The following is a 27,075-nucleotide window of genomic DNA, read 5'->3' on the forward strand; positions in this document are numbered from 1 at the left end:
GCCAGTCAGGTATCTACTTCCCCACTCTCTCAGCAAAAGCAAGGCACCGGACTTGCCCATTTAATTTCTAATACTCCCATCTTGCGGGCACGGCGGCCGCAGTTCTAGCTGGGAAGTGCATTACCTGCTTAGAAACCTCTGCAGCTCCCAGCATTTATCAAAACCTCTCCTGAAAACAAGCCAAAGGATGAAATTTACAACAATGCTGTGCATTTTTACATGGGGATTAAACTGACCCACAAAGGGAAATACATGCGGTGAATCAAGACCACCAATACCCCAACTGGATGCTAAATATGCTACAGGGAAAACTTTTTGACAGAAAACAAGTTTTCTGTCCAGGGAGAGTGTTTAAGCCCACGCTTTGGGGGTGGAAGGAGCCCCAGCTATGCACAACTCCCCTGCATGTGTCCCCACCACTGTGTTACTCCCTGTGCTGTGTCAGGGCAGACTTGTGCAAATCAGAAATTTTAACAGGTATCCTAGCAGAGTATTAAAAAAAAAGAATTAAAAAAAAAGGGGGGTGTGGGGGGTGTGGGGGAAAGCTGCTTTGCTGGTTTACTTCCCCGTGGCCTGAGAATGAAAGCTAACTGGGGTGGGGGGGAGGGGTGAGGGTGGGGTGGTAGAGAATGGAATGACATAGGACTTCGAGCAAAGGAGGAAGGCAGAAAGGAGAACCGAGAGGATATGAGATCTAGGGATTGTGTTTAAACTGGCATTGCTAGATTAAACACGCGTCACAGTACAGCCCCAAGGTACAATTTCTCACTCCTTCTAAACCGATTTAATGGCTAGCTGCCACCGGGTTCCTTACAAGGAAAACTTTTCCTCTGAGTTAGCTCACTGAACCGCCCAACATGGGTTAACAGTGGGAATACACAGCCAGAATTTTTCCCTCGATGGCATCTGTCCTTTAGATCCAGTCTAATTAGTGACTTAGACTGAGCTCTCCATGTACACAAACAATATCCAAGTATGAATACTGCAGCCATTCTGCCCAAAGTGACATGCTACCTTCTTACACACCAGCTTCTTCACATGAACTTTATATCACTTTTGAAAATACAAAGGCACTATACAAAGAGTAATCCAAAACCCTCAAACACAAAAGGACAATTGAAATTAAAAGAAAAAAAACCCACACACATACATTTGCACAGGTCAAAGACCTAAAATAATCCAGCATTTTGCTTCTATACAGGATTCTGAGTAAGAGAATCACTTGCTTCTGCAGCATTTCTACTTTTACTGAAAATCTTCTGCAGCTGTTGAAAATCATCCAACAAAAATAAGAATTCCTATCTTGAGTGAACAGTGTGTACACGGCCTTTTGAATTGCTGCTGGCATTAAATTCTGCACTGGCATCTCTGGATCGTGTTAATTGTCGCTATTCTTGTAACACCTGAAAGAGCCTCCAGTTTAATGAATTTACAGAACTACCTCACAATAAGAGCAGTGTGTGTCAAATGCCAATATCCTGACAAGCTGTCCATTCCTGAGCACCACTAACAATTGCTCCCTATTATGTAAACAGCAGGCTCCATCTTTTTAACATGTCTCCTATAGGGAGATTTTAGAAGTGAGCTACTCAGAGAAGTCCTTTCCCATAAGTGTATTTACCTTCCTACTGGTTTACCACTCCGATATCAGATAAACGCTGTATTACTCACCATGTCTGGTTTTACCTTTTTTTTTTTTTTTTGCAAACACATTCCTAGTTCTGTTTACAGTAGCCAAGGATTAGTGTGTTCATTTTTCAACAGGAGTAACACATGCTGAGGAAGGAGAATTCCTTCATTAAGGGTCTGATTGCAGGATGAGGGTTTATCCGTAAAATACACCAGAGCACTGATGAATTGATTTCACCAGGATGCCACAAAGGTTTGGACTGCAGAAGCCAGGCTTCAATCTTATTATTTTTATGTTTCCTTTGCTAATTTTAGCTTGCTAGTATTCCATTTACATATTATGTGCTTGAGCACTTCCAGATTCCTGCGAATTTCTGATAAAAGGTCATCTTAGAACTATCAAACTAGAGCAGACCTTTCTAATCGTCTCTCAGAGTAGGGCTCAGTGCCTCACAGGCTGCATCTGCACTGCAATTAGGAGATATGACTGCAGTACGTTAGACATACTTCAATTACATTTAATTTTGTTAGCCCCATATAACAAAACAGTTACAGAAACATGGGTGTCACTGTGTCCAATTAATCTGAGTAAGCGTCCAATGTACAAAAAAAAATGAGCCTGCACGCACCTAACCAAGGACTACGCTGCCACAGCTTTGCTACTGCTGATATGTAACTAGTGAGATTAAAGCTAGCACAAGCATGTCTACACAAGCTATAATAATCACGCATCTGATTGCAGCGTGCCCACAGGAGGAACAGCATTTTCCTTGTTCTTTCAGATCTACGGTGTTCTGTGGAAACAGATGTGTAGAAATCTGAGAGCTACCACTTCAAAAACCACGTTAATGCGAGCATAGAGATGACAAAATAAACTTCCCTTTTACTCTCAATGTGCCTGATGCTTCTCGGGATCTGCTGCACAGGCCTTGGAGAAAGAAATTTTAGTAATTCAAAAGACAGCTAAATACCAACCAGGCACTCGCTGCAGGACAAGTCTGCATATGATCAGCAAAGATAATTTCATAGAGAGAGAAATTCTACAGCTCTATTGTTAAACAGGCGCTGTAGATGAGAAATTCGGAGGAGACTGACAGTACAACAAAACCCAACGTTAGTCTGTTTTGTATTACCAGGAATGTAAGCACGGAGTTATTTACGATTGTAAGAGCAGTGCATTTCTAAATTCAAAGCCAGTACAAGCTATTTTTGTTGTGTTCGATTTAAAAGACTCAAAAATGCCAGGAAGACACCAAAAAGGACAAATTCTGCTGCAGCATCAAGACAAAACCCCCAAATCGTACAAGATTTTCTTTTTACTCATTCTATCCTTGAAAAGATTCACGCAGTCATTGCTACGATATTTCACATTTAAGCAATGATGGAGTTGGCAGTAAGAACAGCCGCCTAGACTCTGATAAAGAAAATGAAAGCACGCTAAAAAGTTAAAGGAACTTTTTTACTTAACAGAAAACCATGGAAAAAAATACTTCAGGGCCATGTCACAACTGATGAACACCGCCGTGTTGCTCCGCTGGTCTTGTCTGATACGCCCAACTACTTTACATACACCCTCAGTGCTGGACTAGATTCTGAAAGCCTTAAACTCATATTTGGAATCTTAGCTTTGAGAAAGACTCGCAAGTAATTGAGGTCATACTGATAAAAGAATAAATGCAAGTTTTTTGTACCAAGATAGCTGCATAATGAAAGCTAATTGAAAATGTTGATAGTCAAAATGTTGGAAAGCTTAATGAGAATTGGGAGAAGTGTCCTTAGCATTACAGAAAAAAAGAAAAGAAGTAAGTTTTCTACATAACACACAAGGTTTGTAATGACAAGGCAGGAATACTGGAAAAAACACAAGACAGCTCAATTGTTCGAAACAAAATCCAACACAAAAACAACAACAAAAAAAACCCAACTCACTTATCACTGAAGGTATGAAACTGAATGCTATTTCATAAAATCTCCAAGTGACAGTGTAAGTAAAAGAATTCTCAATAAAGGTAAAAAAAGAAAAGGCATATACAGTAGAGCATTCTTTAAGACATTAGTTCCTCACTGTAAACAAAATGGATATACATTTAGCAGGAAGAAAAAGGTCAAGAAATGCCCCACAGTGTTGTTAGACTCAAAATTTAATGCAATGCATAGTTATTGTAGTACTTCATTTTAAAAGTAAACAAAAGTACCTTTGAAAAGAGGTGAGAGAGAAACACGCACTTTTTGTTTGAGGTTTCTGCATTGTAATTCTACTTTTCCTTTAAAATTTTATTTATAAAATAAAACAACAGTGGCAAAGAAAAGCAGCTAAGGACAGAGAAATCTTTCACAGAATCGCTACGTTTTCTTTAGATCAATTACTTTTTTTTTTTCCAGAGATCAGAAGGATATGGGAATATGCTTCTAATAAACAGAAGAAACGCATTCAGTTCCAGCAAATTGAATTCATACCAGCAAGCCTAATGCATTAGCTGACAGAGAGAAAATGGTAAGGCTTACCATGCAGCTTAACAGACCAAAACAAACAAATCTTTACAAGAATAGTTTTCCTGAACAAGTCCTAAGAGTAAAAAAACATATTTAAATTATTCTGATTAAAAATGATTCTGAAATAATGGCTGATGCATACAATTCATTAGGGAAAAAAAAAAAAGAGAAAGAAATGCAATGATTACTGTAAGTAAATATGGAAAATACATGCAAATAATGGATTACAAACTTTGCTTTTTATAACACCACACAAGCAAAGATCCATAAATTTTTACAGCTATTCAGGTTTGTTTTCTACTGCTATCTTGTAAAGAAGATGAAAATGGGGGTAGCCTGCAATGTGCTTAATGAATTTGGCACTGTTTCTGTAAGCAGATAAACTACTGCAGGTCTCCCAGCCTTCACAAAGGCTAAAATATGTCCATTTGCATGAATGAGGCCTTACGCTTTAAGTCCAGAACTACTAATTCCTTTCTCAGAACTGCATGAGAAGGCAGAAATGACAGTTCAAATCTTGAAATAACTTCTAAAACAGCTGAATAAAGAGGTAAGCCTGTGGGCTTACTAAGGTTTCTCTTTTAAAAAATACATATGACATACCAGCATAATAAAAATTAGACCATAATCACTCCATTATTAGAAGCTTGTAAACAGTGGCCGCTGTACACAGTAAAAAAAAAATTATCATGAGGAAATGAAATATTACTAAATAATCTGCTGCATTTTAATCAAGTTTGTTATACTGTGTACTGCTGCACGTGGTGAAATCCCACTGAAAAAATCCCCACAAGCCAAAGCCTAGGTACTCTACTGAAACACTTAAATGGGAGAACATTTCTTTGGAGGATAAAACACTGTAATTTGAGGGGCCTGCTGATGCCAGATGTGTATCATCAGATCCATGCACACTCCTGTTACACTGGAGATCTGAGCTGGACAGGGCAGCGCAGTAGTCTGAAACGGTGAAATTGCTTTGTTATCAGAAAGTCATCACCTGCCAAATGAGGGGTTTCTACACGCAACCTTAAAACTATGCCACCACAGTGTCCTACTTAAGTGGACGCAGTTACAAGAAAATACAGAGTTACTGTAGCTTTACAGTCCTGCATACCAGTACACTTCCCTGTGTAGATTAGGCCTAAAATGCTCCATTTTAGGCTGGGCTGTCCAGGATTTTGTTCCCTGACAGCACCAGAACTTTTAAAGAGGAGGAATCTGGCGTGCTTTGGGAGTTTACATTCTTCCTCAATCACTATGCCCAATTTTCAAACAAAACCTTACGGACTTCTAAACACAGCGCTATCTGGGAGACACGCTTGTTCACCTAAGGAACCCCATTTCGTGGCACACAGGTAAGACTAGTTAGTGCCTTCTGACCACGTCTGCTCCCTGCAATTTCACTGCCTCTACCTACAGACTTCGCCAGTCCTTCGGAAGGAAGCGCTCAGCCAGGTTTATTTCTCGGTTGTTTTTTTTTTTTTTAAGAGACGCCCGTAAATACTGCAACTCGCAGATTCAGACACAGGACATTAAAAGTTGGGGGAGGGGAGGGGGGAAGTGGGGGGGTGTTTGAGGTTTTTTGCTTGCTTTCGGGCAAACTGAACTCGAGCATGTCGTTTAGCCGGGGAGCTCAACACCTACATCCAGAATGATTTCGGCCGCGATCCAACGCACTTCTCCTGGGAGGCAGGTTTCCGTGCCAAAAACAAAGCGCGGCTCCAATCACAGGGCCGCGGAAAGGACGGAGGACACCGAGAGCAACCCGCCCGCAGGAGCCATCGGCGCTCGGGGCCGGAGAAGAGGCGCGACAGCCACTCGCCAATTACGTTACCCGTTGGCCGCCAAGCACATCAGGAGAGAGACACAGACCCTCAGCATGGACAAAACACGCCGCCGGTGTGTCGTGTCGTGTGTGTGTGTGTGTGTGTCCCCGCAGAAACGCGCCTCGCCCGTCGGGATGCGCTTTTCCCTTCGCTCCCTGACAAGCGGGAACAGCGCGAGGCAACTGCTCGGCACAGCCGGAGTTACTAAAAACAAACCGCAGCCGAACCGCACCGGCGGCACCGCTCATTCTTCCGCAAGGACGGCCGGGCTAGCCAGGCATTTTCAAGGAATACTTGGCTGCGTGAAACGCAAGGGACACGCAACAACAGACCCATCGCACAGACGCCAGGGCCGGCCGCCCCCGGCCGAGGGCCCCGGGGTCCCGACGTGGGGGGGGGACGGACAGCGGCCACCCAGCGCTGCGGGGAAGTTTCCCTGCCCCGCGGGGGCGGCGGGGAGCGGGACTCTGAGGGACCGGGCACCCCCGCGCTACAGCCGCCCCGTCCCGCCGCCAGCAGCCCGGCCCCGACTCGCGCCTCAACTCTCCCGCCGCGCCGCCGCCACCCCGCCCGCCCCCGCCCCGCCGGCACGCCCCCCTCACCGGCGATCCTCAGGCAGGTCTCCGGACAGGCGGGGGGCTGTTGCAGCCGCTCCGCCTCGCCCCCGTTCGCCCGCGACGCCGTGCCTCGAGTTCTCTTCAGAGCCGGCGGCGCCGGGGCTGCCCGGCGCCGGGCCTCGGCCCAGCTCTTCCGTTTCATGGCGGAGGCGGCCGCGCCGCTACGGTGGGTGCGAGGCGGCCCGCCTCATCCCCGCCGCGCCGCTCCCCGCGGGGCTCGGGCCGCCGGAGGGGAGGGACGCCGCGACGACAACGGCGGCGGCTGACGCGTCTCCCAGGACACCGCCCCCTCCCACCGCCCCATGCACCTACGGCTCCCCCCCCCCTGCCCCGAGCCGGCGGCAGCTCCCGGCACCCTCGCTTCCCACCCCCCCACCCCCCCCCGCCGCCTCTGATTGGGTCAGCGCGTTGTGGCGTCACCAGCGCGAAGCGGTGGGGACGGTGATGTCATACTGGCCGCTGTAACAGGTGGGCTGGGAAAGCGCGGGCGGGCGTGGTCCGTCCATCGCCGCTGCCTCGGGGCTGCCGGCGGCTGGCGGGGCTCTCGGCACCGCGCCCCCACCTCGCCCGCCGCGGTGCGGGCTGCTGACGTGGCGCCGGACGTTTCCCGGCGCGGGTGGGAGTGCTAGCCTGACCCCGTGGCAGCTCGGGGGGCGCGGGGACCTCGGCTGCGCTGCCAGCCCGCTGCCGCGGGCGGGCCGGCTGCCCCAGCGCTGGCTCAACGCCGGCGCCTTCGGAAATGACTGCGTTCAGTTTCGTTTCTTGAGGTTTCGCGGTCTTCTGAGTCGCTGGGTCTGAGTCGGCTTCTCAGGCGCCGCGATACTTTCGAACACGGCGTCATTTTAAGTAGGGCTTGAAACAGGCAAAGCTGGAAGTCGAGCTGGTAGTTAAGCCCCCCACCTCTTACTTGACCATGATCAAAGCCCTTGCTGAAGTGTTCTCCCATTTGCTGGCTGTGAGGTCAGGGATTGTCCCCCTCTGGTTCCCACCTTTCAGAACACAACATTCTAAAAATACTTTCTCTAAATAACACCAGTGGCCTAAAATTCTGCTGCCTCTTCAAAAACTCTTCCCCCCTGCCATGGATGACCATGAACATCGTTGTTCCACCTCATTATGCACTTGGAAATCTTTGTCTCACGGGGAGCCAGTGAACTCTGTCAAGCTGTGGCCAGAGGCAACAGTCCACCTCCACACAACAAGTGCACAGCCTATGTCCTGATAAGGATTGATTTTCAACCTTGTCTCCCTCTTCTCCTCTTTTTATCTGTCTGCGTTTCGGTGGATCCTTCTGAAGAAGTGGTTTTGCTGGGACAACAGGGCAGTGATGTGGTTCCTGTAAGTACGGATGTCGTGAGAGTGGATGACTTCAACCTATGGAGCTGTCAAACTACAGCTTCGTTGATTCCAATCTCCCAGTTTTAAGAGTCCATGGATCTTATAGCTGTGGCTAGATTAACATGTTTAAAATGCAGTAATAGAACTATTCCTATTTTCTATTATTTTAATTCTACTGAAAGTGAAACGAGCAGAAAAACAGCTAGTCAAACACTTCCTTTAAAATCAAAAGCACCAAGAACATGCAAGTGAGATGATTGCAAACCAAAACTAGAACCGGTGGCCTTGGCAGTGATAATCAGGTGAATGCAGCAGATTGGAAGCACTGAAAATAAACTATTTCCCATTCTTTCTCTTTGGAAAAAAAAAAAAGTTAAGGCTTTTTCACATTTCTTTTGTCTTCCAAACATAAACCCAGTTTTCTAGCTTGTTTTCTGCTGTGGCTTAAGTAACATAGAGGCAGCTGCGTTCCAGAGCTTCTGACATACTGAAAAATAATGGTGAGCCAGAGGAGCCAGGGAAAGAGGGGGCAGCTCCTTATTTATGAGTGTAGGGGCAGTGGTCATGAAAAGCGAACTTTACTCCCCTGTGAGGCCCAGCTGCTGGTCCCAGTCCCAGAGGAAGCATCTGGCCAGCCCTGAAATCACGTGGGCTCGGAGCCTGCACGCGACCACTTTCAGCTCCGTGGCAAGTGCTGTGTAGCCAAAGGAGGGATTTTACACTAATAATACCCTCCTTCTGAACACACCGCATCAAAATCTGCCTGTAATTAATAAGGTGCTGAGGCATCATACCTTCAACGGGATTACAATGCTCACTATCATTACGCTTCTTAAGCAAGCCTTTTATTATTTTTCTTCAAGAAACACGGTGCTTAATTTCATGTGCTCTTAACGGTGTAGAGCTCTCTCTGGAGCTTGCTCAGGGCCTGACAGTGACCTTAATGGATGCAGGGACAAACCTCTTCATGGAATACCATTTTACAGTTGCTCCAGCGTTGAGGCTTAAAAGGGGAGTGAATTTGCAGGTAGTGTGTGTATGAACAGTAGTATTTTACAGTGGAGGCCAAAGATCAGAAACTGCACAGGAAGATACGCTCCTCCATAAATCTCAGGCAATCTTATTTTAAAATAGCTAAAAATAAGTGGCTCGTTCATGGATGACAGAGGGTATGCCTACTTTAATCAAAGCAATAGATTTTGAACGTAAACACTTCCAGAAAAATGGATAATATGAAATCTGACAGGACTGCAAAACAAAATGCTGTTGTCCTTAGCGTGGCTGTCTAGGACAAAAATAACTATCTCTTGCTCTGATAGAAAGTACTTGCATGCAAGAGAAAATATTCTCCTGCAGATCTTCATAGGAAGACAAGTAACTGACTAATGCCCTACTCCAAAACTGACAATTGGATATGTTTAAGACACACGCCTCCCTGGTCTTACAGACCCACCTTTTCATGTGATGCAAAAGAAATGCAGGCAATATATATTTAAAATATTTATTTAAAACTACAAAATGTGTCATAATGTGTGCTGATGCCAGATACAAAAGCAGGCATAAGCTCAAACCCCAGTGTCTGAAACTGTGATTTTTCAAGGTATATTTTAATACAAGATTTTTCATGTGGTGCTGGAAGCTTTAAAACGTCACTCAGAAGTATTGAATTGAAAGCCAGAGTGATCTGCTGAAGGCAAGAATTCCAAATGCTTCCCGAGCAAAACCAGATTTTTTACTCTCATGTGTCTTGGGGAAAAAAAAATATATATATGTATGTATATATATTAGCAGGATTGTTTAATGAGGAAATAATAAGCTACAGGACGTATTGCAGTAAGCCTCGGTTGTGTTTGAAGTTTTTTATATGTTGTACACAATGGAAATAGCAGTTTCATGCCCATCTTCAGTGCCAGGCAGTTTATTCTGTGGTCCGATTTTTCTAGATAGGATTTTAAATGTCCCATAAAGACATGGCAGTACTGATGCTAGTGGGAATTTGCTGGAGAGTTGTTCTGGGAGAGCACAAATAAAAACCATGTACGCTGTGTCAGTGTCATATGTCAATAATCTGAGGGCTGTTTGTGAAATTTACTGTTTTAACTCCTGCCAGCTGCAAAACTGTGTTAATGGGAACATGATCCAGCCTGTTTTTATCAAGGTGCAAAAAATGGACTTCATTACCTGGAACAGAAGGAGAATAAATATATAAATGGGTGAATAAAATATTTACTTATTCAAAGACGTTAATGAATCAAAGAATCATTCTGATTTCCTACTAGTTCTTGTACAAATGTGCACTAGCTCTCCAGATCATGTGATACACTGTATTTTAAACAATGAGGTTTTTTTTGCTTGTAATTATATTATAGAAGCAAGTAACATTGAGGCATCTAATTGAATTAAATTTGATGTAGTGTGATGTTTCCTAACAATTTGATGAGATGACTTTTGTCATGTGGCAGCTTCCCCTCCACGCTTTATACCTCTACTAAAACCACGTTAAATGCCTACAATAGAATGTGAAAGCCGAATGTGGGCAAACACCACGCCACCAAAACCCACTCCCAAACTTCGAGGCACTCCTGTTGATTTCTGCGGGTCTGTGATCAGCTTTGTGCCACCTCTGTGGGATGTGGGACTACATAAGGACACTTCCTCAGGTTCCTCAGCGAGCAAAATCACACGGCTCAACACAAGTCTGTCTCCCTAAGATCCACGGGGACAGCAGCTGAGATGGCAGCATTAAAGCAAACAGCTGAAAGAGAAGACCATAACTTTCACACAAAACAAAGACGCTCACCTGGGCCTAAAATCAAAGCTCCTCCTTGCTGAGCGGGATCTCCTTGGAAATCAAAAGCTGGGCCAGTCATTGCTCTCCACATACTCCTAATGCTTCCCAGGAGCATGTTTGATTTCACGTGAGGGCTCCGCACTGAAAAAAAAAAAAAAAAAAAAAAAAAAAAGCAAAATACTTAATATCTAGAAACGCAGAAGTGCATAAAGAGAACAACAAAATCCAACAACTGCCATGAACAGTTTAGAATTTCCTGATTGCCAGTGTTTTGACAAAATACCAGATAAGATATGGTCTGATGGGCAGTGCCCTTTCTATTTACATTATAACCATATTATTTTATCAGCGGATTCTTGTTTTGTTCTGTGTAGGTCTACACAAGATGAAAAAAATCATTCTTACCTGATACGTTATTACCTTCACCTCTTTTCATGCCAAACGTTTTATAAATTTCCCTTTGTGGGTCAACATACATTTCGTGTGTATACCCAGTTAAACTGCAAAAGGGCTGCCAGACGCATGCATAGGAAGAAAAAAAAATAGTATTTTTAAGGGTAAGACAGCAATTAGTTATGGTCTGCCGACAGCGGAAAAAATATTGACACCCCACCCCCCAATTTGGAAACCTGTGAATTTGTCATGTTAAATTAAAGGGCAAAAATTTTTAGCTCCAAAGCTTTTACCAAAACAAAGCTTCCAGTGAAATCAAGAAAACATGTTTCCTTAGGAAGACCCAGCAGTTTTTAAACTGGAAGCTGGAGTTATTTGTTGTACTCATGTACCGCTATTAGAATTGCTTCATGGAAGAAGAACACTGTCCTCTTGTTCTGCGGTTGCAAATGACCACCTTTTCACTTGCAGTGAAGCCCCTCAATGCAGACCCTTATGACACGATAGGGGATGCCACGTATTCAATGACTGCTTTATTTACCTTGATGTGATGGTAGGATGACTGTCCAATAACTATAAGCCTCACATTTGCTTCCTAGAACAGAACACGGGTATTGAAACTATGTAAAGAGGAGCTCGGTGTTTCTGTGTGGCTGCAAAGCGTTAGCAGAACCTGGTGTCCTGAGTTAATCATCGCAGTGCACTGAGTTAAAATTATCTGATATTAACTTCACTTACATATTGGGGCCTGGACTTTTGTCTATCACCCACAGTTAACAGCTACATTGAATTATTAAGTAAAAAAAATATTTTCAAAGATAACTTCTAAGTTACTGATGTGTAAACTTCATTTATTTTTTCCTGTAGCGTTACTAGCACCATCTTTTCAACTTATCACAACCTGCTATGATTTTGGAAATTCATGATTTCCACTCAGTTGCACTTGCATCTCAAGAAGCAGCGTGCAAATACAGTCGCACCTGCATCTGGGATTCACAAATACCCAACTTGCATCTGCTGCTGTCTTTTGCAGGTATAATGTTAGGCCTGAGTCTAAACTAGAGGTCATTTAGATGCCAGTAAAGCAGTTAATAAAATATGTTGTTTTAATATTGGATTATAATACTTGCCTTTCCCATCTGGCGTAATTTTGCTTGTTATAAAAAGATGCCCTCCTAAAAAGATAATACACTAAGAAAAGCATGGATGGTTTTGATTTTCTGTATTCATTTGAGCAGCCAAATTCGGAAAACATCTCTCAGAGTAACACTGATCAAGTGGTTTGGAAAAAAGAAAAAATATCTGTCCTGAAAAGGGGACCTGCCAAAGAAATTGCCCCTTTTAATCCTGAAATTCCTGTCCATCTAAGGCTTGCTGTTAGCAAGGAGCCGAGTCTCTGTCATCAGCTATGCTGCTGTTGGGAATGAAATACAACAGAATTTCAACCAGTAGTCTGGAAGAGACAGATTGACCTTCCAGATTTAGCAGGGGATCATTGTCTTTCTCTGGTATCTCCTACCACACAACAAATACCCATCCATAGCAACCCTTGCCCACTCCATTTCTCCTTTCTGTCACTATGTCACTCCTGTTTGTGCAGCTGCCTGGAGAACAGGTCAAACAAGCTTACAAATAACCATAGAAAAAGAGACTATTTTTAATCCAGATCAATTTTCTGATTTTGTTCCACGCACAGCCATCAGTCAGCTCCACCGGCATAATGGAAAGGGCAGTAGTTAAGTTTGTGGTCAGGAGAAGACAGCTGCCCCGGGCACCGCTAATACCAAAAGATATGCCTGTCAGATGTTGTCTAACTGTGCAGAACACAGCAGAAAACACAGCAATAAGCTAATAGGGCAGGGAGAAATAATGCTGCTGCAACGGAGCATGTAGAGCAATAAATCCTTTCCTGTGTCTCCTAGGCAGATACATTATGGCTATTGTAGCAAGCAATGAAAGCGCTAACTTTCTTCTCAGCCCTTCCTGACCCCTAGAAGGTTTAACCCTGGTGCCAGCCAGCAGCGGGGCATAACACATCTCTGCTCGACTACAGCAGCACCGTGTCGGCATTAAGGGCAGAGTACTTACTTGTAAAAACGCCTTGGGGACCTTCGCCAGGTCTTCTACATACTCCTTGCAAGTGTAACATAAAAAATTCTGCAACACAGCCAGTGGGACGTGTCAGAAACAGACATAATTGCTTAGCAATGGAGCATCAGAGTCTGATTTCAGGCACAAACCGTTCTGATCAGGAAGAGGAAACAGTGAAGTTCTTTGCAGCCACCGAGTTTGGATTAGGATCCTGGTTTAATCCGAGCCTGAGCACGGACACTGGGCTCGGGGCCTTGCTAATATTTTTATCTCTGGGCATTTTAGGAACGCGAGAGCCGACTCGCCAGCTGGGACATCAGGGAACACAGTATCTGTTCCCCGTAATACACAGCTGAAGAACCGCTTCCCTTCAGGTAAACGCTGTGCCGTTTTATCCAACCAAGGGCGGCGGTTCTCAGCAGCAGAACTCATCTGCGTGGTATTTTCTCTCCCGCCCGCTCCGGAGCAGCCCGGCCTGTGGAAACTCCCAGCTCACCCCCCTCGCCCCGCCCCCCCCCCCCCCGCCCCCCGCCCCTTTCGCAGCCAAGCGGGGCCTCTCCGCAAGGAGCCGCTTTGGGGTCCAGGCCGGCGAGGCAACCCTCCCGGGCAGCCGCTGCCTCCTCACCCGCACGAACACCACGATCGCTTTCTGCTCTCCGTACAGGTCCTCAAAGGGAATGCGCCTCCCGTCCGCGTCCACCACCGGGCAGCGGGCGGCCTCCCGCAGCTCCCCCGGCTCCGGCCGCTGCCGGCAACCCCGCGCCCTGCCGACCTGCTGCGTGACGGGGGGCGCCAGGGGCCCGGCCATGACCCACTCTGGCTCCGCCGCCCCTGCCTGGCCTGCCCGGCCGGGGAAGGGTCAGGAAGGGAAAGGCGGAGCCGGAGAGGAAAACTGGAGGGGGTTCTGTGGCCGCGAGGAAGTACTGGGGCTGGGTGGAAGGGCACGGGCTCCTTCCCGTTCCTGGAAGAGACGCAGGGTCGGCAGCGCAGCGCTCCGCGCCTCTCGCTTAAGGAGGAGTCGGAGAGTTCGGGGCCCTTGGATGGAAGAGGGAAACCCGCTGCCGCAACCGCAGCGCGCCGGCGGCAGACAGAAGGCGGCAGTTTGTGCCTGGAAAACATGGCAAAACCCAAACCGAGCCTCCCAGAAGTGGCGTGCAAACACCAACAGAGGCATTACAATACAGTCCCAAGGTCAGGGCTTGCTCTGCAGGGTGCCGCCGCTTTTCGGGGGGGCTGCGAGTGAGCCAGAAAACGGTGCTTGTAAGGAACGGTCGCCCTCCTGTATCAGAAAAAAAAAAAACCCCAACCAACTAACCAATACCCCAAAACCCAAAGTGATGCAGTTTCTTTATTGACATGAAAGCAGAACTTTACCGGAGTTTGGCAGGGGAATAGCAGGATGCTGAGTGGTGCAAATGCATCTATCCAGCGCACACAGAAGTAAGGGAATGGAAAGAATAATGCAAGGAGGTTGAGTTAGCCTAATTCCTCTGGATTGTTGTGTTACCTGAAAGCTTATGCAGAGGAGAGCACTTCTCTTAGAGGGCAGAGGAAACAAAGGAGGGAATAGGACTGTGGGGATCACCAGAAGTTACTCTTCTTTATGAAGCTGTCTGACAGTGTTAGCTCTTGGCAAACTTTCCCCAGTGTCTATAATGTTCATGTTACCCAAACATGCCCCCAGTACTTTGGGTTAAGCCTGTTGCTTTTATATTACCAAGAGTGAGCACATGGAACAGGTGTGTCTTGCACTTACTGCATCTGTGTATAGACTATTCCTATGTTACCTTCAGTCTTACAGAGAGAGTGGTGAGGTTCTGGAACAGGCAGCCCAAAGAGGTGGTGGGTGCCCCGTCCCTGGAAGTGTTCAGGGCCAGGTTGGATGGGGCCCTGGGCAACCTTGTGTAGATCCAGGCCTGTAGGTTGGTGGCCCTGCGTGTGGCAGAGGGGTTGGAGCGAAATGATCCTTGCAGTCCCTTCCAACCCAAACAGTTCTATGATTCTGTTTCCTAGACACCCCCCCCCCCCCGCTTTTTTTTTTAGCAATTCTGTCTTCTCATTAGTCCTATTTTCTAGCATTTCCGGAATAGATTTTGTAGTTTCCTCTGGACTTTCTGGATGCTTTCTGTCATTCTTGAAGTTCAGTGCCTGAAACTAGACATGGTATTTTAGCTAAGTGTTAGGTTTTCTTCATGTCTTGGGACTATACATCTGCTTAAATGTAGTGTTATTGTGGTTCTGCATTTTGCAACAGCGCAGTTTTCTTGATTCCTGTTCAACTTGAGAGCCAATTTCACTCTATCGTTTCTCTTACCATACTCCATGAAAGAAATTCTCTCTAATGTCACAATGTCTGAAAAGTCCAATTAGCTCTGTATAAGACATTTGTATAGGATGATACAATGGAGTTGGCCCTCCAGTTGGGATACCTTCCAAGTCTGTTTTAAAACTCTTGCCAAAAAGATCTTCAAAGCACTTAAGGTGCTTTGTGCCACATTAACAGCAAAGGCAAGTCAGCTCTATACTGTGAATAATGACATGAGGGAAAGCAATTCCTGGCTGATAGGATACACTGATAACTCTTTACAAGTCTGCAGCAGGTACACACAGGTGAAACTGGCCAGCTGCTGCTATAGCCCTGTTATTTCCATAATCAAAGTTTATCTCATGATGCAGATTCAGCTTACGATTTTGCCAGGTTAACTGTGATGATGATGATTATGATGATAATAATATAATGATAATAATAATACTCCGCTGAGCTGGCAAATCAGTGTTAGAATGTTAGCAAAGCACTTCTTGTGTATTTGTCTATGGCTGCGTGCTTCAATCCTGCAGTCCAGTATGCCCTCACAATGACTTTGATTTAAAATATGAGCTCAAATTGGTACAGAATTTCTAAAAATCGTGAAACCTACATTCTGGTACATAAGTGTTTGAGCGGCTTTAATTCCCCATTGTTATTGTTATCAGGCTCCTTTGTTCACTTAACAGGTACCTGTCTATATGTTGTCAGACTCATTCATCTGGCACCACATGAGCCAAATACGGGCTGTTCCGCTGTGCTCTTTGGCCCTGCCACAGTACCGATGGGAAGGGCCTGCCTGCCCTTGCCTACTGCAGGATGGGAAGGGCCTGTCTGCCTTCACCTACTGCAGGACATAGCAACTCAGGGGCAACCGACTGCTTTTGACACGCTTCACTTTTCATCTTGAGGCTGAAGTGGTCAGGCTGGGCACAGAACTTCGCCACGTTACAGCTACAGCAAAAGCTCTGGGTAGTACGTAGCATGTTGGGCAGGGCCCAGGGGCACTTGGTCATCCATACAGCTTGTGCCAGGGCTCTCTTGCCATTGCAGCTGAAAATTGGAGCCTACAGCTTTAATGCCTCCACAAGGAACCTGCTGCCACAGCATCTGAGCAGCAGCACAAATAGAGATGAGTCTGCTGATGTTAAAGGGTTGGGCAGGGTGATGCCACAAATGTACAGGATGCTGCCACAGCTCAGCCTGCACATAGATGACCTTGTGCCTGGAGTCCAGAGAGCTCATTCTCACTTGATTTGAAATTAAATCTCTTAGGAGTCCAGTCTGCCCGGTAGAGCCAATAAACATCCCTCCTAAGCCAAGCAAGACTGTCTGCAGATGTAAATCTTTTAGGTGATCTGGCCTCCTTACACTAGCTGAAGAAGCATATCGTTAACACCAGGTTTCAGCAGTATACAATAGAGGAATAGCAGCTTTCTTCTGAGGATATTCACCAAAACATCCTTTAAAGCCCCTCAAACATCGTGTTTCATGGGAAATTGTTAAGTGTTGCTAGAATATAAATATAAATTGCTGTCATCGTTTCCCCCTTCCCCTCCCACCCCCCTCTCCATTTTACAGAGAAAGAACAGAGGCAGTTGAAGACTGACATGTCCTCTGAAAGAGGGAACACTATGAAATTAGCAGACACTTTTGAAGGCTGTAGCTTAAAGCCATTGATTTATGTATGCTTAAGAAAAAGGCATATTTAAATTCCACGGGCTTAGATGGGAAGAAAGTCTCTGTATCTGCTGATGTTCTGGGCAGTAATGACTGTCTGAGGGTGCAGTCTACTAAAACCATCAAATTCTTCAGTGTGAGCTGCGATTAGGGAAAGTTTCCCTTCTTTCCCCTCTCTTTTCTTTATAGCTCTCGAATACAGAAATGTTGGTAACTTAAAAAACATAGCCATCAGGGTGATGTCTTCTTCAGGAGAATCAGTTAGTGCACTGGCTTTATTAATTGTGATGTAAGATTCAAGATGCAAGTCGCTCCACTGCAGTGCAATTTACAGTTTTAAAGAGAAACGTGGCTAATATTTAATTAACTAAGGGTTGGGTTACTTTATGCTGTAGATAGGAAATTGAGATTCCTACTGTTTCAAGAGGAAGAAAAATAATTACACACAGATGTGGAATAATTTATTTCTTCTGTATTGACTAGTGAAACAAAATACCAGCTGTAATTATGCAATGTGAATTCCTTTCTTTACAGCAGCTGAACAAAATATCTGACAGGAGAGGTGTGACCTGTACCGGTAGTGTAAACAGTGTCTACAGTATGTGGTGTGTATTTGTAAAACATGTTATTATCAATTTACTGCAAGATGTATTGTTTATTGAGCAGAAGTATATTTGTTGTTCTTGTTTATCTAAGTTATTTAGCTGGAAATAATGTGGTTATAACCTACTAGCTAAATAATAAATTAGTGTTTACGATTCCAGGGTAAAAATAGCATGGCTAAGTGCTAGCTAAGAATTAGTTGTTTTTAAACCGTTTTAATTAAAAAGATGTAAAATACGTACTGTCCTGTAGGTAAGAGGATTTTTTCCTTCATGGCCGCCTTTCATTGTTTCCTTAGTATCATGATATACCCAGGGGTACACTGGACTTCTTGGCCTAGGGCCATAGGACTGATTCTTTTGATCATCAAGGGGAATCATTTGCCTCCTTGAAAGTCGTGTTGGAAATGCTGACGACTTCTCCATTTTTTCTAGCTGATGTGTGCTCTCTGTCTGCTGATGGGCTTTCTCTTTAGTTTCACTCCCACTCCCCCCACACCCCACACGCACCCCCCCCCCCCCCCGCTCTCCCCCCGCCTCCTCCCCCTGCTACCCCACCCAGCCCCAAGGGAAGCGATATTACCGTTTCAAAACTTGCCTAAGTTTTTCCACTTTGTTTTTTCATGCCTTTTGAAAGTTATTCACTTTATTTTTACAGGACTGAGGACTTTGTAAGTCTGGTTGCCGTGTCAGTGTGTGTTGTGTACTGATTAAATGTTGTTTCACAACACAAGTAGTGTATATCCAGTTAAAAATCTACTCGGGTGATCCTACTGACATATGGTGAGAAAAAAAATATCCGTTTGGCATAGTTAAGTTTTGTAATGCAAACACATGGAGAGAACAGTCACTACAAACTTCAGTACACTATAAAATGTAACAGTATTAAGTGAAATTCCTGCAGTTTGCTTAATATAGGCTTGAGGCACAAAGGAAGCCTTTAATGCATTTATTAAGAGGTTTCTGTATTTATCATTTCTGTTTTGGAGCTACTTACTCTGCTGCAAATATAAAACAGAGATGACCATCTATCTGTCAAAAATGGTGAATTGTAAGTGAAGATGCTATATAGTAACTCTTAAGTGCTGCTGGTTTGAATCTTTCTTTAAAGAACTGAGAGGAAGCAAGTCTCTCACCTTTAGAAATCACTACTTAAAGAGATGAGACACAGTCAAAAAGCAAATAAAAGATAAGCTACAATCCAAACTGGCCAAACAGACTTGTTTTATATCTCATTAGCAATAAGAGTTTTAGGAAGTAAGCTAATTATTTTTAGTGTTTAAATTATAGTGTAAGATGTATGCTCTAAATCAGAGGATTAAGAGATGAAGACTAAAGAAAGGTGGAGGTGATCTCATGGAGTGTTCATGTCGAATTAAACCTTGTTATTTAAGACTCTTGCTCTGATGTCTTAAAAAGTAAACAAAAACTTTCTTGAAAGCCTTAGATGCCGTTCCTTTCTTCACCTCCAGCAGGATAATCTAAATTTTTTTACCTCCTTCCCCCTTTCCACCCTCCCCCTGCTCCCCCATTCTACTTGTTTTTCCTATGCAGGAAAAGCATACTCTAAGAAGGTTCTAGTTCCCTAATAGCTGCTATTTCTATTTTCTGTGTACTTAGCACTGGATTCAGTTCAAATGGCTCTTTTACATATGGCAGTGTTGACATTTAGCTACAGTTAGGAATTCCCTTCTTGAGGCCAGTATAATATATTTGCTGGAGGCTAATAACTTGAGCTGATTGTGCTAATAATAGCACACACTTGAAACATCTCATTTATTTCCTGGTATATAATTAAGAGTAGCATCACTTTAACATCAGAAATATCTCTTGAGCCTCTTTGCTAGAGGGATCAATTAGGAGCACAGGCCAATTCCCATCTAGAGGTAGATTTGAATTTTTTTTTTTTCCCAAGCCTTTAAGCTTGACTGACCACTCACATCCTGAGGACTGCAGATCCATGGCCCGTGTCTGTCCTACTCCCTTTAAAAATGGCTAAAATGTGTTGCCTAATTATTATCTCTTAATATTGTGTGTCTGACTGAGATGATGATGCATGTGCCATGCTTGGGTGAAGTAAGCCACAGGTTTCATTTAGTAAGGCCTTTCTGCGGAAATTATTTAAATAAGGAAAAGATGTGCAAAGGTGAAGTGTCTAATGGCCATTGTGGGAATCCTTTATCAGGAAATTTAGAGATTACGGCTTTGCAGCTGGGTCTCCTAAGAGGGCCTTTAAAATCCTCTCCAGTGGAAATAATGTGTTTGGCCTGTTAACGATGAAAACTTCCACCATAGCCAGTAAAATCCATTCCAGGGCAGAGGCAGAGGGCACAGCCTCGAAAGCCTTTTGGATGTGGAGTTTGTGTGGATGTCAGCACGAATCCTGCACTTGGTGCTTTGAGAGCTGATCCTTGGCTTAAGGCTCAAGAGTCCAGACCCTGCTCCATCTCCCAGTGTTTAAATGAGAATGCTGTATTAATTTCTACTGTTTGCATCATAATTATGTTATTTCTTAAACAAAGACGTCAATCTGCTTCAGAAGATTTTTACTTCTCTCTTTATTCTTTCCTTATTTTTCAATTGCTATTTTCAATTCTCTTTATGCAAACATTTCTAATGTGCTCTTTTGTTTATGCATAAAGCCAGCGGTAAAAATGAAGAACAGAGTAAAAGGGGGTATTGCAAATACATTAAATACGCTTCAGTTACAGGCAACCATAAATAAAAACGTATTAAGATGTCAGCTAAAACACAACTTCCCTAACTGAAACACAAAGTTCTCTTACTTGGCAGATTGGTGAGAGAGAGGTTATTTAAATTAATTCAAATTTCTGTAGTACTATTCCATCACAACATCGTCTTTCCTGCTATAATTTGATGTGCCACATCTTCTGTCTGCAAGCAAAGATTTTGAACATAAGAGTTTAATAATGAAGTATACACACACACACTCAAAAAGAATGATAAAGGAATGAAAAATGTCTGATTACATTCTTCTCAAAAATCTGTAATTATTTTTTTTGCACTTTCCTCATTGTTTGCCTACAAAATGCTTGCAACAATTTTAACTTCATTTCCTTGATGCTGATTTTCATGCCTCAACAATTTGTTAAAAGCAGCTTCTGCCATTTCTGCACAGTACATGAGTCAGATTATTTTTTCAGACTGAACTGACTTGCTGTCGTGCTCTCTCCAGAGTGATCAATGGCCACCACTTAAAATTCTCATTAGGTACTTTCACATTCAAGCTGTGGACCTGCCATGGTTTCCAAGTTACTGGCATGGAACTCTAGTGACTTCAATATAGGCTTGATCAGACAGACGAACTGGCCGGGTATCATAAGAGTGGATCTGTACAGCGTATTTTTTCCTATGCTTCTGCTACCCTTAATTCTACAAAGGGAAATGCTTTAGTTGTTTGGAAATGCTGGATGAGTGAAGAAATCTGGCTGACAGTCCAAGCAGGGAACAGCACAGTGTCTGGAATCACCATGCCAGCAGGGATTGCATCGTGCTCATCTGATTTGTGTGTCCCTTTCTGAGCAGTTAAAACCACTGTTGCTTCTTGTAAATGGAAAGACCGTAAGACAGGGAAAAAAATGAATCAGAGTTGTTTGGGTGATCTTTGTGGATCCCATCCTACTTCCCTCCTACTGCTAAGTAGACTGCTAATAGCTGAAATATGTGAGTCTAAGCAGGGATTACATATGTATGTTTATATGTAGGTATGTGTGCGTGCGGGTATTTATTTTATAAATAAATAATATGTGTATATTATGTGTATAAAATGGCTTTTGATTGGCTTAGTTTCTGGGCATATTTCTTCTACTCTAAAAATCTCTTCTTTGTATGGTCCCCAAACCAGACCAGTTGGGAGATGAATGTGCAATTATTCTTTGTAATCCATCTTTGACGTGGACCAGGTATGTGTGTAGCTGCTTTGGAATGCTGCTTCTGGGGCCCGTGCCTCTCCCTCCTCATGGCAGTGCCTTCTGAATAAAAGCTTCAATAAAGAACTTTTAAAAATCATACTTTTCATTATTTTTCCCTGTATTTCCGTGCAGCTATATTCTCACTAGTTCATTATAATTCAGCCTCCGTTTCAAACAATGTAATAAGGAGTTTGTTCATACTTGAAAGTTAATTCTGACTAAAGTAGTTGTAAATTTAATTTCTGCTGCTGTTGCTGAGCAGCTCCACTTGTGGATGAGCTTATTTGAACTCTGCTTATCTGAAATAAATTTCAAATAATGAGACAAAATCAGAAGGATTTTCTGCAGGAAAAGACATGTAAAATCATGAAGTTGTTGAGAATATCTATACTTCATCTTGTGGAGAAGCTGTGAGAAGTCTTTTAGCATGGTACTATTCAAACTTTCTATGGGAATTTGAGGTAATAAAATGTTTTGAAGTCTTGTTGTTGAAAACTCTGCTGTCACTTAGATATGAGACCTTTTATTTAATTTTAAATTGAACTAAGATGACTTCTATCTTTGAAGAAAATTGACAGTAGTCTTCTAGAATAAGTTATTTACTAGATTATGGTTGCAGAAAAAACATGAAGAACAGGGAGTCAACACCTGGCTTACTCTCCTAAATGGCCAATAGACAATCCTTTGCACAAAGAGGGTGGTGATACTGTCGGTCTGCAGTTCTCTACACAAATCTAACTATTACAATAATATAAAAGGTCCTACTTTCCCCAAAGAGTTAAAGTCCTAGCAAGAGACCTAGACCAAGAAAAGGGGAAATGCTGTCTGTTGTGGGCGGAAAATTCCTTTTTTTTTGGATGCATCATCTCCTCCTGTGCATTGTTGAGGCACTTGTGGGATCTAGACAGTGGTTTCTTCCTAAGTGTAGCGTGCTGCAAAACTTGGTCCTATGTTTTTTGTAGGATATACTAGAACTTGCACTGAAAGGTTTGTAAAATATGGAGGCAATGAGAAGTTATTATGTCATAAGCGCAGAAGTTTCTGTTATTCTCCTGACTAATTGTATGGCCAGTGTCAACTTGAAATCACAAGCTTTCACTAAAAAGTTACTAGTTCTGCTTCTGAGTGAACAGAAGCTTGAAAATGGCACTCACATACCTTGAAGTTAAAATTCAGCTTAAAAAGATCCCCAAATGTGCCACCCTTGAAGAGATTCTGGGTCAGGAGCTACCTTTATTTGAAGCTGGCGATGTTGAAGTTACCACTAGCCACTTCTTTCTAATGCTTCCTGTAAATGCTGCAATGTTTAACCTGTCCCTCTTCAAATTAATGGCACATGGCCTGTACTTGAAAGGGGTAATGTGGTAGTATCACTCTTCTCAAGTCTGAGTGAAATAAAAGCACTTTTCCCGTTGAAGCTGTGGCATGACCTTGTGTTTTCCTCTCTGAACGGTTACCAACATATGGCCTTCTAAAAGTATGCACAAATTCTCAACAGCAGTTTTAAGACAAGAGGCAAAGAAGCATACAGTATTTAAACAAAAATGCAGTGGAAATTTAGGCTGACAGAATGCAATTGCAAAAATGTGATTTAGTCAGGTCTCCGGGGATAACCTTGTTCACCGTGCAGTGGGGATCTCTGAGGACTATAAATACTTCAGATACAGGTTTAATACTGCATCTTAAAGACAGTGCTTCCAACGGTTCAGCCTGACACTGTGCTGGCATATTATTTAATACTGCCTCAGGCGTAAGCATGCTACCATGGAGTCACTAGTGTCAACGCCTGCTATCTACCTAAAACCTGGTGCTATTTGGCAGCTATTTGTTACCTTAAATAGAAGAAACCATGCAGCATACATCTTATATGTTACACTTAATAATCTTTCAGATTTAATAGACTTTCAGAGGATTAGTATATACAGCAGCACTTAGAAGAAACAAGAATTTGTGAAACTCCAGCTGCCAAGACTGAGACAAATCCATTATTATCTGGATGTGCAGGAAGACGATCTGCCTCTGGTGTACCTCTCACAGTTCAAGGGTCACATAGGTCTCAGTACCCCTCAGTTGTAGATCCCATGAGTCTCTTCCTTCACTAAAGCTTGTAAGTGCATCCTGAGTTGGTGGGATTCCACTGGGGACCATCTGAGGTGGTATCACAAGTGAAACAGCCACAATCTGGGGAACTGGGGTTAGGGTTGTACTCATACAATTTTTCTTTCTGTCAATCTTTTCCTCTCGTTTTCCTCCACTCCAGTGTGGTTTAATGCATAGGACACAGTCCCTTTTGGTGAGTTTCTGGCCTGTCATATATTATATCTCCATAAACTGCAGTCCTTTTAGGAATATCCCTGTCCTACTGGCAATCATCCATGGGCTGTAGTCCCTCAGGAGTGTTCCTGCCCTAGCGCATGTCATTCATGGGTGACAGTCCCTTCAGGGCATTCCCACTGTGGGCTGCAGTCCCTTCAGAGGTTCACCTCCTCCAGCACTGAGCATCTCTGAAAAGCACACCTCCTCTGTGCCCTCAATGATGTCATCATACATGCGTCTCCCATTTCTCTTCTCCCAGCAGCTACTGCCCTTTCTTAAACACATCTTAATGCATCATATGGTTGGCTGAAGTTTGGGTGTGTGACATGGGGTGCATACCGGTTTCAGAGCCAGTTGGAAACAGTTGTGACAGCACAGGGCAGCTAGTGGATTCTTCCCTGCAGGGTGGCCTTGCAGCCCCTGGCTACGGAAGACCTGATATTTGTGCCCAGTAACAGCTGGGTGCAGTCTCAACATAGCATGCTATGCCCTTGTTAGACAAACTCTTCCTGAGCAGGCTCCTAAATCATCCCAAGGTCATGCAGGGTCTACCTAAACAGCAAACTCTGTTTTGCTGTTTTTTGGTTCGTTTAGCCTGTGGTTGTGGGTGGTTACTTGATACCTGCCGCGACGAGAGGGAAGAATGCTGCCGATCAATGTGATTGGTAAAGCAACTTCAACTTTATTGCAAGCACACACTTCCTTTTATACGATTCCTACCACGTGTTATACTTGTTGTATTCTAATTGGCTCTTTACTAAAAGTTACATTTACATACTCCACCCATCTTGCAGCCTGGGAATCATGTCTTCTTCTCAGTCCCAGGAACACTGAATCCTTATCACAGCTCCTGCTCCCACATCTTGTGCCCTTGCTGCACGATACACAAGAATACGCTGACCGATTGTTGCCCCTTCTGTTCCCACCAAGACGGTGTGGGGCCTGGTCTTACTAAGCTACACAGGCAACTGCTTGGACAACTGCTCCATAGGCTCATGGCCTTGCTGCTCAAGCCATTCTGCAACAGATACCTACAAGATACTTCAAAATGAAAGTAGTTCAATTTCAGCAAGGCTTTTGATACTGTGTCTCATAGCATCTTGCTGGACAAAATGTCCACCATACAACTAGACACAGACATAATGTGTTGGGTGGGCAATTGGCTGGTGGGCTGGACCCAGAGGGTGACAGTACATGAAGTTACATTTGGCTGGTGGCCAGTCACTAGTGGGATTCCCCAGGGCTCTGGTGGCCAGTTCATTTAAACATTTTCATAAATGAGCAGGACTCAGGAGTAGAGGGTGTCTTAAGTAAATCTGCAGATGACACCAAATTAGAAGGAGCTTTTGACTCCATTGAAGGTGGAGAGGACTTGCAGAAAGACCTGGACAGATCAGAGAGCCGGGCAATCACCAACAGCATGAAGTTTAACAGGGGGCTGACCGTACATTGGGATGCATCGAGCACAACATGGCCAGCTGGTCCAGGGAGGGGTTTGTCCTGCTCTACACTGCACTGGGGCAGCCTCACCTCGACTACTGTGTGCAGTTTTGGATGCCACAGTACAAGAGGGATATAAAACTATTGGACAGTGTCCAGAGGAGGGCAACAAGGGTGGGGAAGGGTCTGGAGGGCAAGTCCTATGAGGAGAGGCTGAAGTCCCTTGGTTTCTTCAGCCTGGAGATGAGGGGGCTGAGGGGAGACCTCATCACGGTCTGTGGCTTCCTGATGAGGGGGAGCAAAGAGGCAGGCACCATTCTCCTCTCTTTGGTGACAAGTGATAGAACCTGAGGAAAGAGCATGAAGCTGCAACAGGAGAGGTTTAGGTTGGGTATTAGGAAGAGGTTCTTTACTGGTGGTCAGGCACTGGAACAGGCTTCCCAGGGAAGTGGTCACAACCCTGACCTTGACTGAGTTCCAGAAGTGTCTGGACGATGCACTCAGTCACATGCTCTCATCTGGCTGTCCCTTTGTGGAGCCAGGAGTTGGACTTGATGAACCTTATGGTCCCTTCACAGAATCACAAGGTTGGAAAAGAATCCTTCCAATCAGGATATTCCATGATTCTATGATCCAATGAAATAGAAAGCAGTTGCACTTCTTGTTTGTTAGAAGCAAAGTCTTTTTTTGAACATGACTCTCCCTCAAAGATGTCAGAGATGTCTAACCCACTGGTCATAACAGTTGAAAATTGAGGAGCAAAATTTAAAGCAAATGGAATTGAAAATGAGGCTATTCAGAAATTATAGATGTTAACTGTTTGTCACAACACTGACTTTCTTTGAAAGTATCTGCCTTCAGTTACCAAAGATGAGTCCTGCAAAGCCCTGAGTTAGTATGAAGGCTGAGGAGAGGCTTTCTTTCCTGCCTGGCTTGCTAGGCAAAAAAATGTTATTCTTTATCACAAGAAACTATTGACAACAACCCACGCCTATGATCATCACCTCAGCAAAGACTGCTGCAATGATTTATATCTGAACCTTGTGGTAGGCACTAGCTTTACCTCTTGTAAATGCTGTTCATTTTCTTTGTGTAAAAACTACAGCAGGTTGCTGTAGTTCCCAGGATCCTCCAGTCTCTTATTTGATTTCTAGTATCCATTCACAAGCCCTTTTTTTTTTTTTTTGTCCTTTCCTTTTTTCATAGATTTGGAATGTTCTTGGAGGAGGTCACCTGACTGCATAGGGAGCTAATGGATGAAATAAAAAATGAGTTACAACTGCAATTTGCAACACTTACCTACTAGGAAAACATTTTCTGTGTTACTGCAGATAGAAGTGTATTAATAGAAAGGTCAGCAATTAAAGAAAACAGCAAGCGAGGATTTGATGTACTTGCCTAAATGTCCACCAGGGACACACAGAGAGCAGGGTCCCCTGTGAAGAATTCGTTGAATGCCCTGAAGACCTGAAAAGGTGTAGAAATTGTGGTGATGACTGCCTTACAGAAAGCAGAAATAAATAATGTAATTGTACTCATTTTAATTGTTAATTAGACATTGAAATTTAGAAGGAAAATGTTTTTTTTTTTCCTGACTGCTGATTGCAGTTAGTCAATAGCAG

The 27,075-nt window shown here is 43.9% G+C and overlaps 2 protein-coding genes across 2 annotated transcripts in view; both read right to left on the minus strand.

The window, feature by feature from the left end:
• Positions 1-6,707, minus strand: part of CDC14B (cell division cycle 14B) — a gene marked incomplete at both ends in the record, with an annotated part of 43,826 nt that extends 37,119 nt beyond the window's left edge. The window contains one exon of the mRNA XM_084277999.1: positions 6,551-6,707. Coding sequence (XP_084134125.1) covers positions 6,551-6,707 — 157 coding nt within the window. The remainder of the gene's footprint in view (positions 1-6,550) is intronic.
• A 2,646-nt stretch (positions 6,708-9,353) lies between these two features.
• On the minus strand, positions 9,354-14,123 carry PRXL2C (peroxiredoxin like 2C). Its single transcript, XM_084278284.1, has 6 exons — positions 13,804-14,123; positions 13,176-13,244; positions 11,629-11,682; positions 11,100-11,205; positions 10,704-10,835; positions 9,354-10,084 (listed from the first exon to the last, which is right to left on the minus strand). The coding sequence occupies exons 1-6, from the start codon at positions 13,984-13,986 to the stop codon at positions 9,957-9,959; spliced, it is 672 nt and encodes a 223-aa protein (XP_084134410.1). The 5' UTR covers positions 13,987-14,123; the 3' UTR covers positions 9,354-9,956.
• Positions 14,124-27,075: the final 12,952 nt, after the last annotated feature.

The sequence above is a fragment of the Gallinula chloropus genome (genome assembly GCF_964237585.1).
Source record: "Gallinula chloropus genome assembly, chromosome: Z".
Classification (NCBI taxonomy): Eukaryota; Metazoa; Chordata; class Aves; order Gruiformes; family Rallidae; genus Gallinula; species Gallinula chloropus.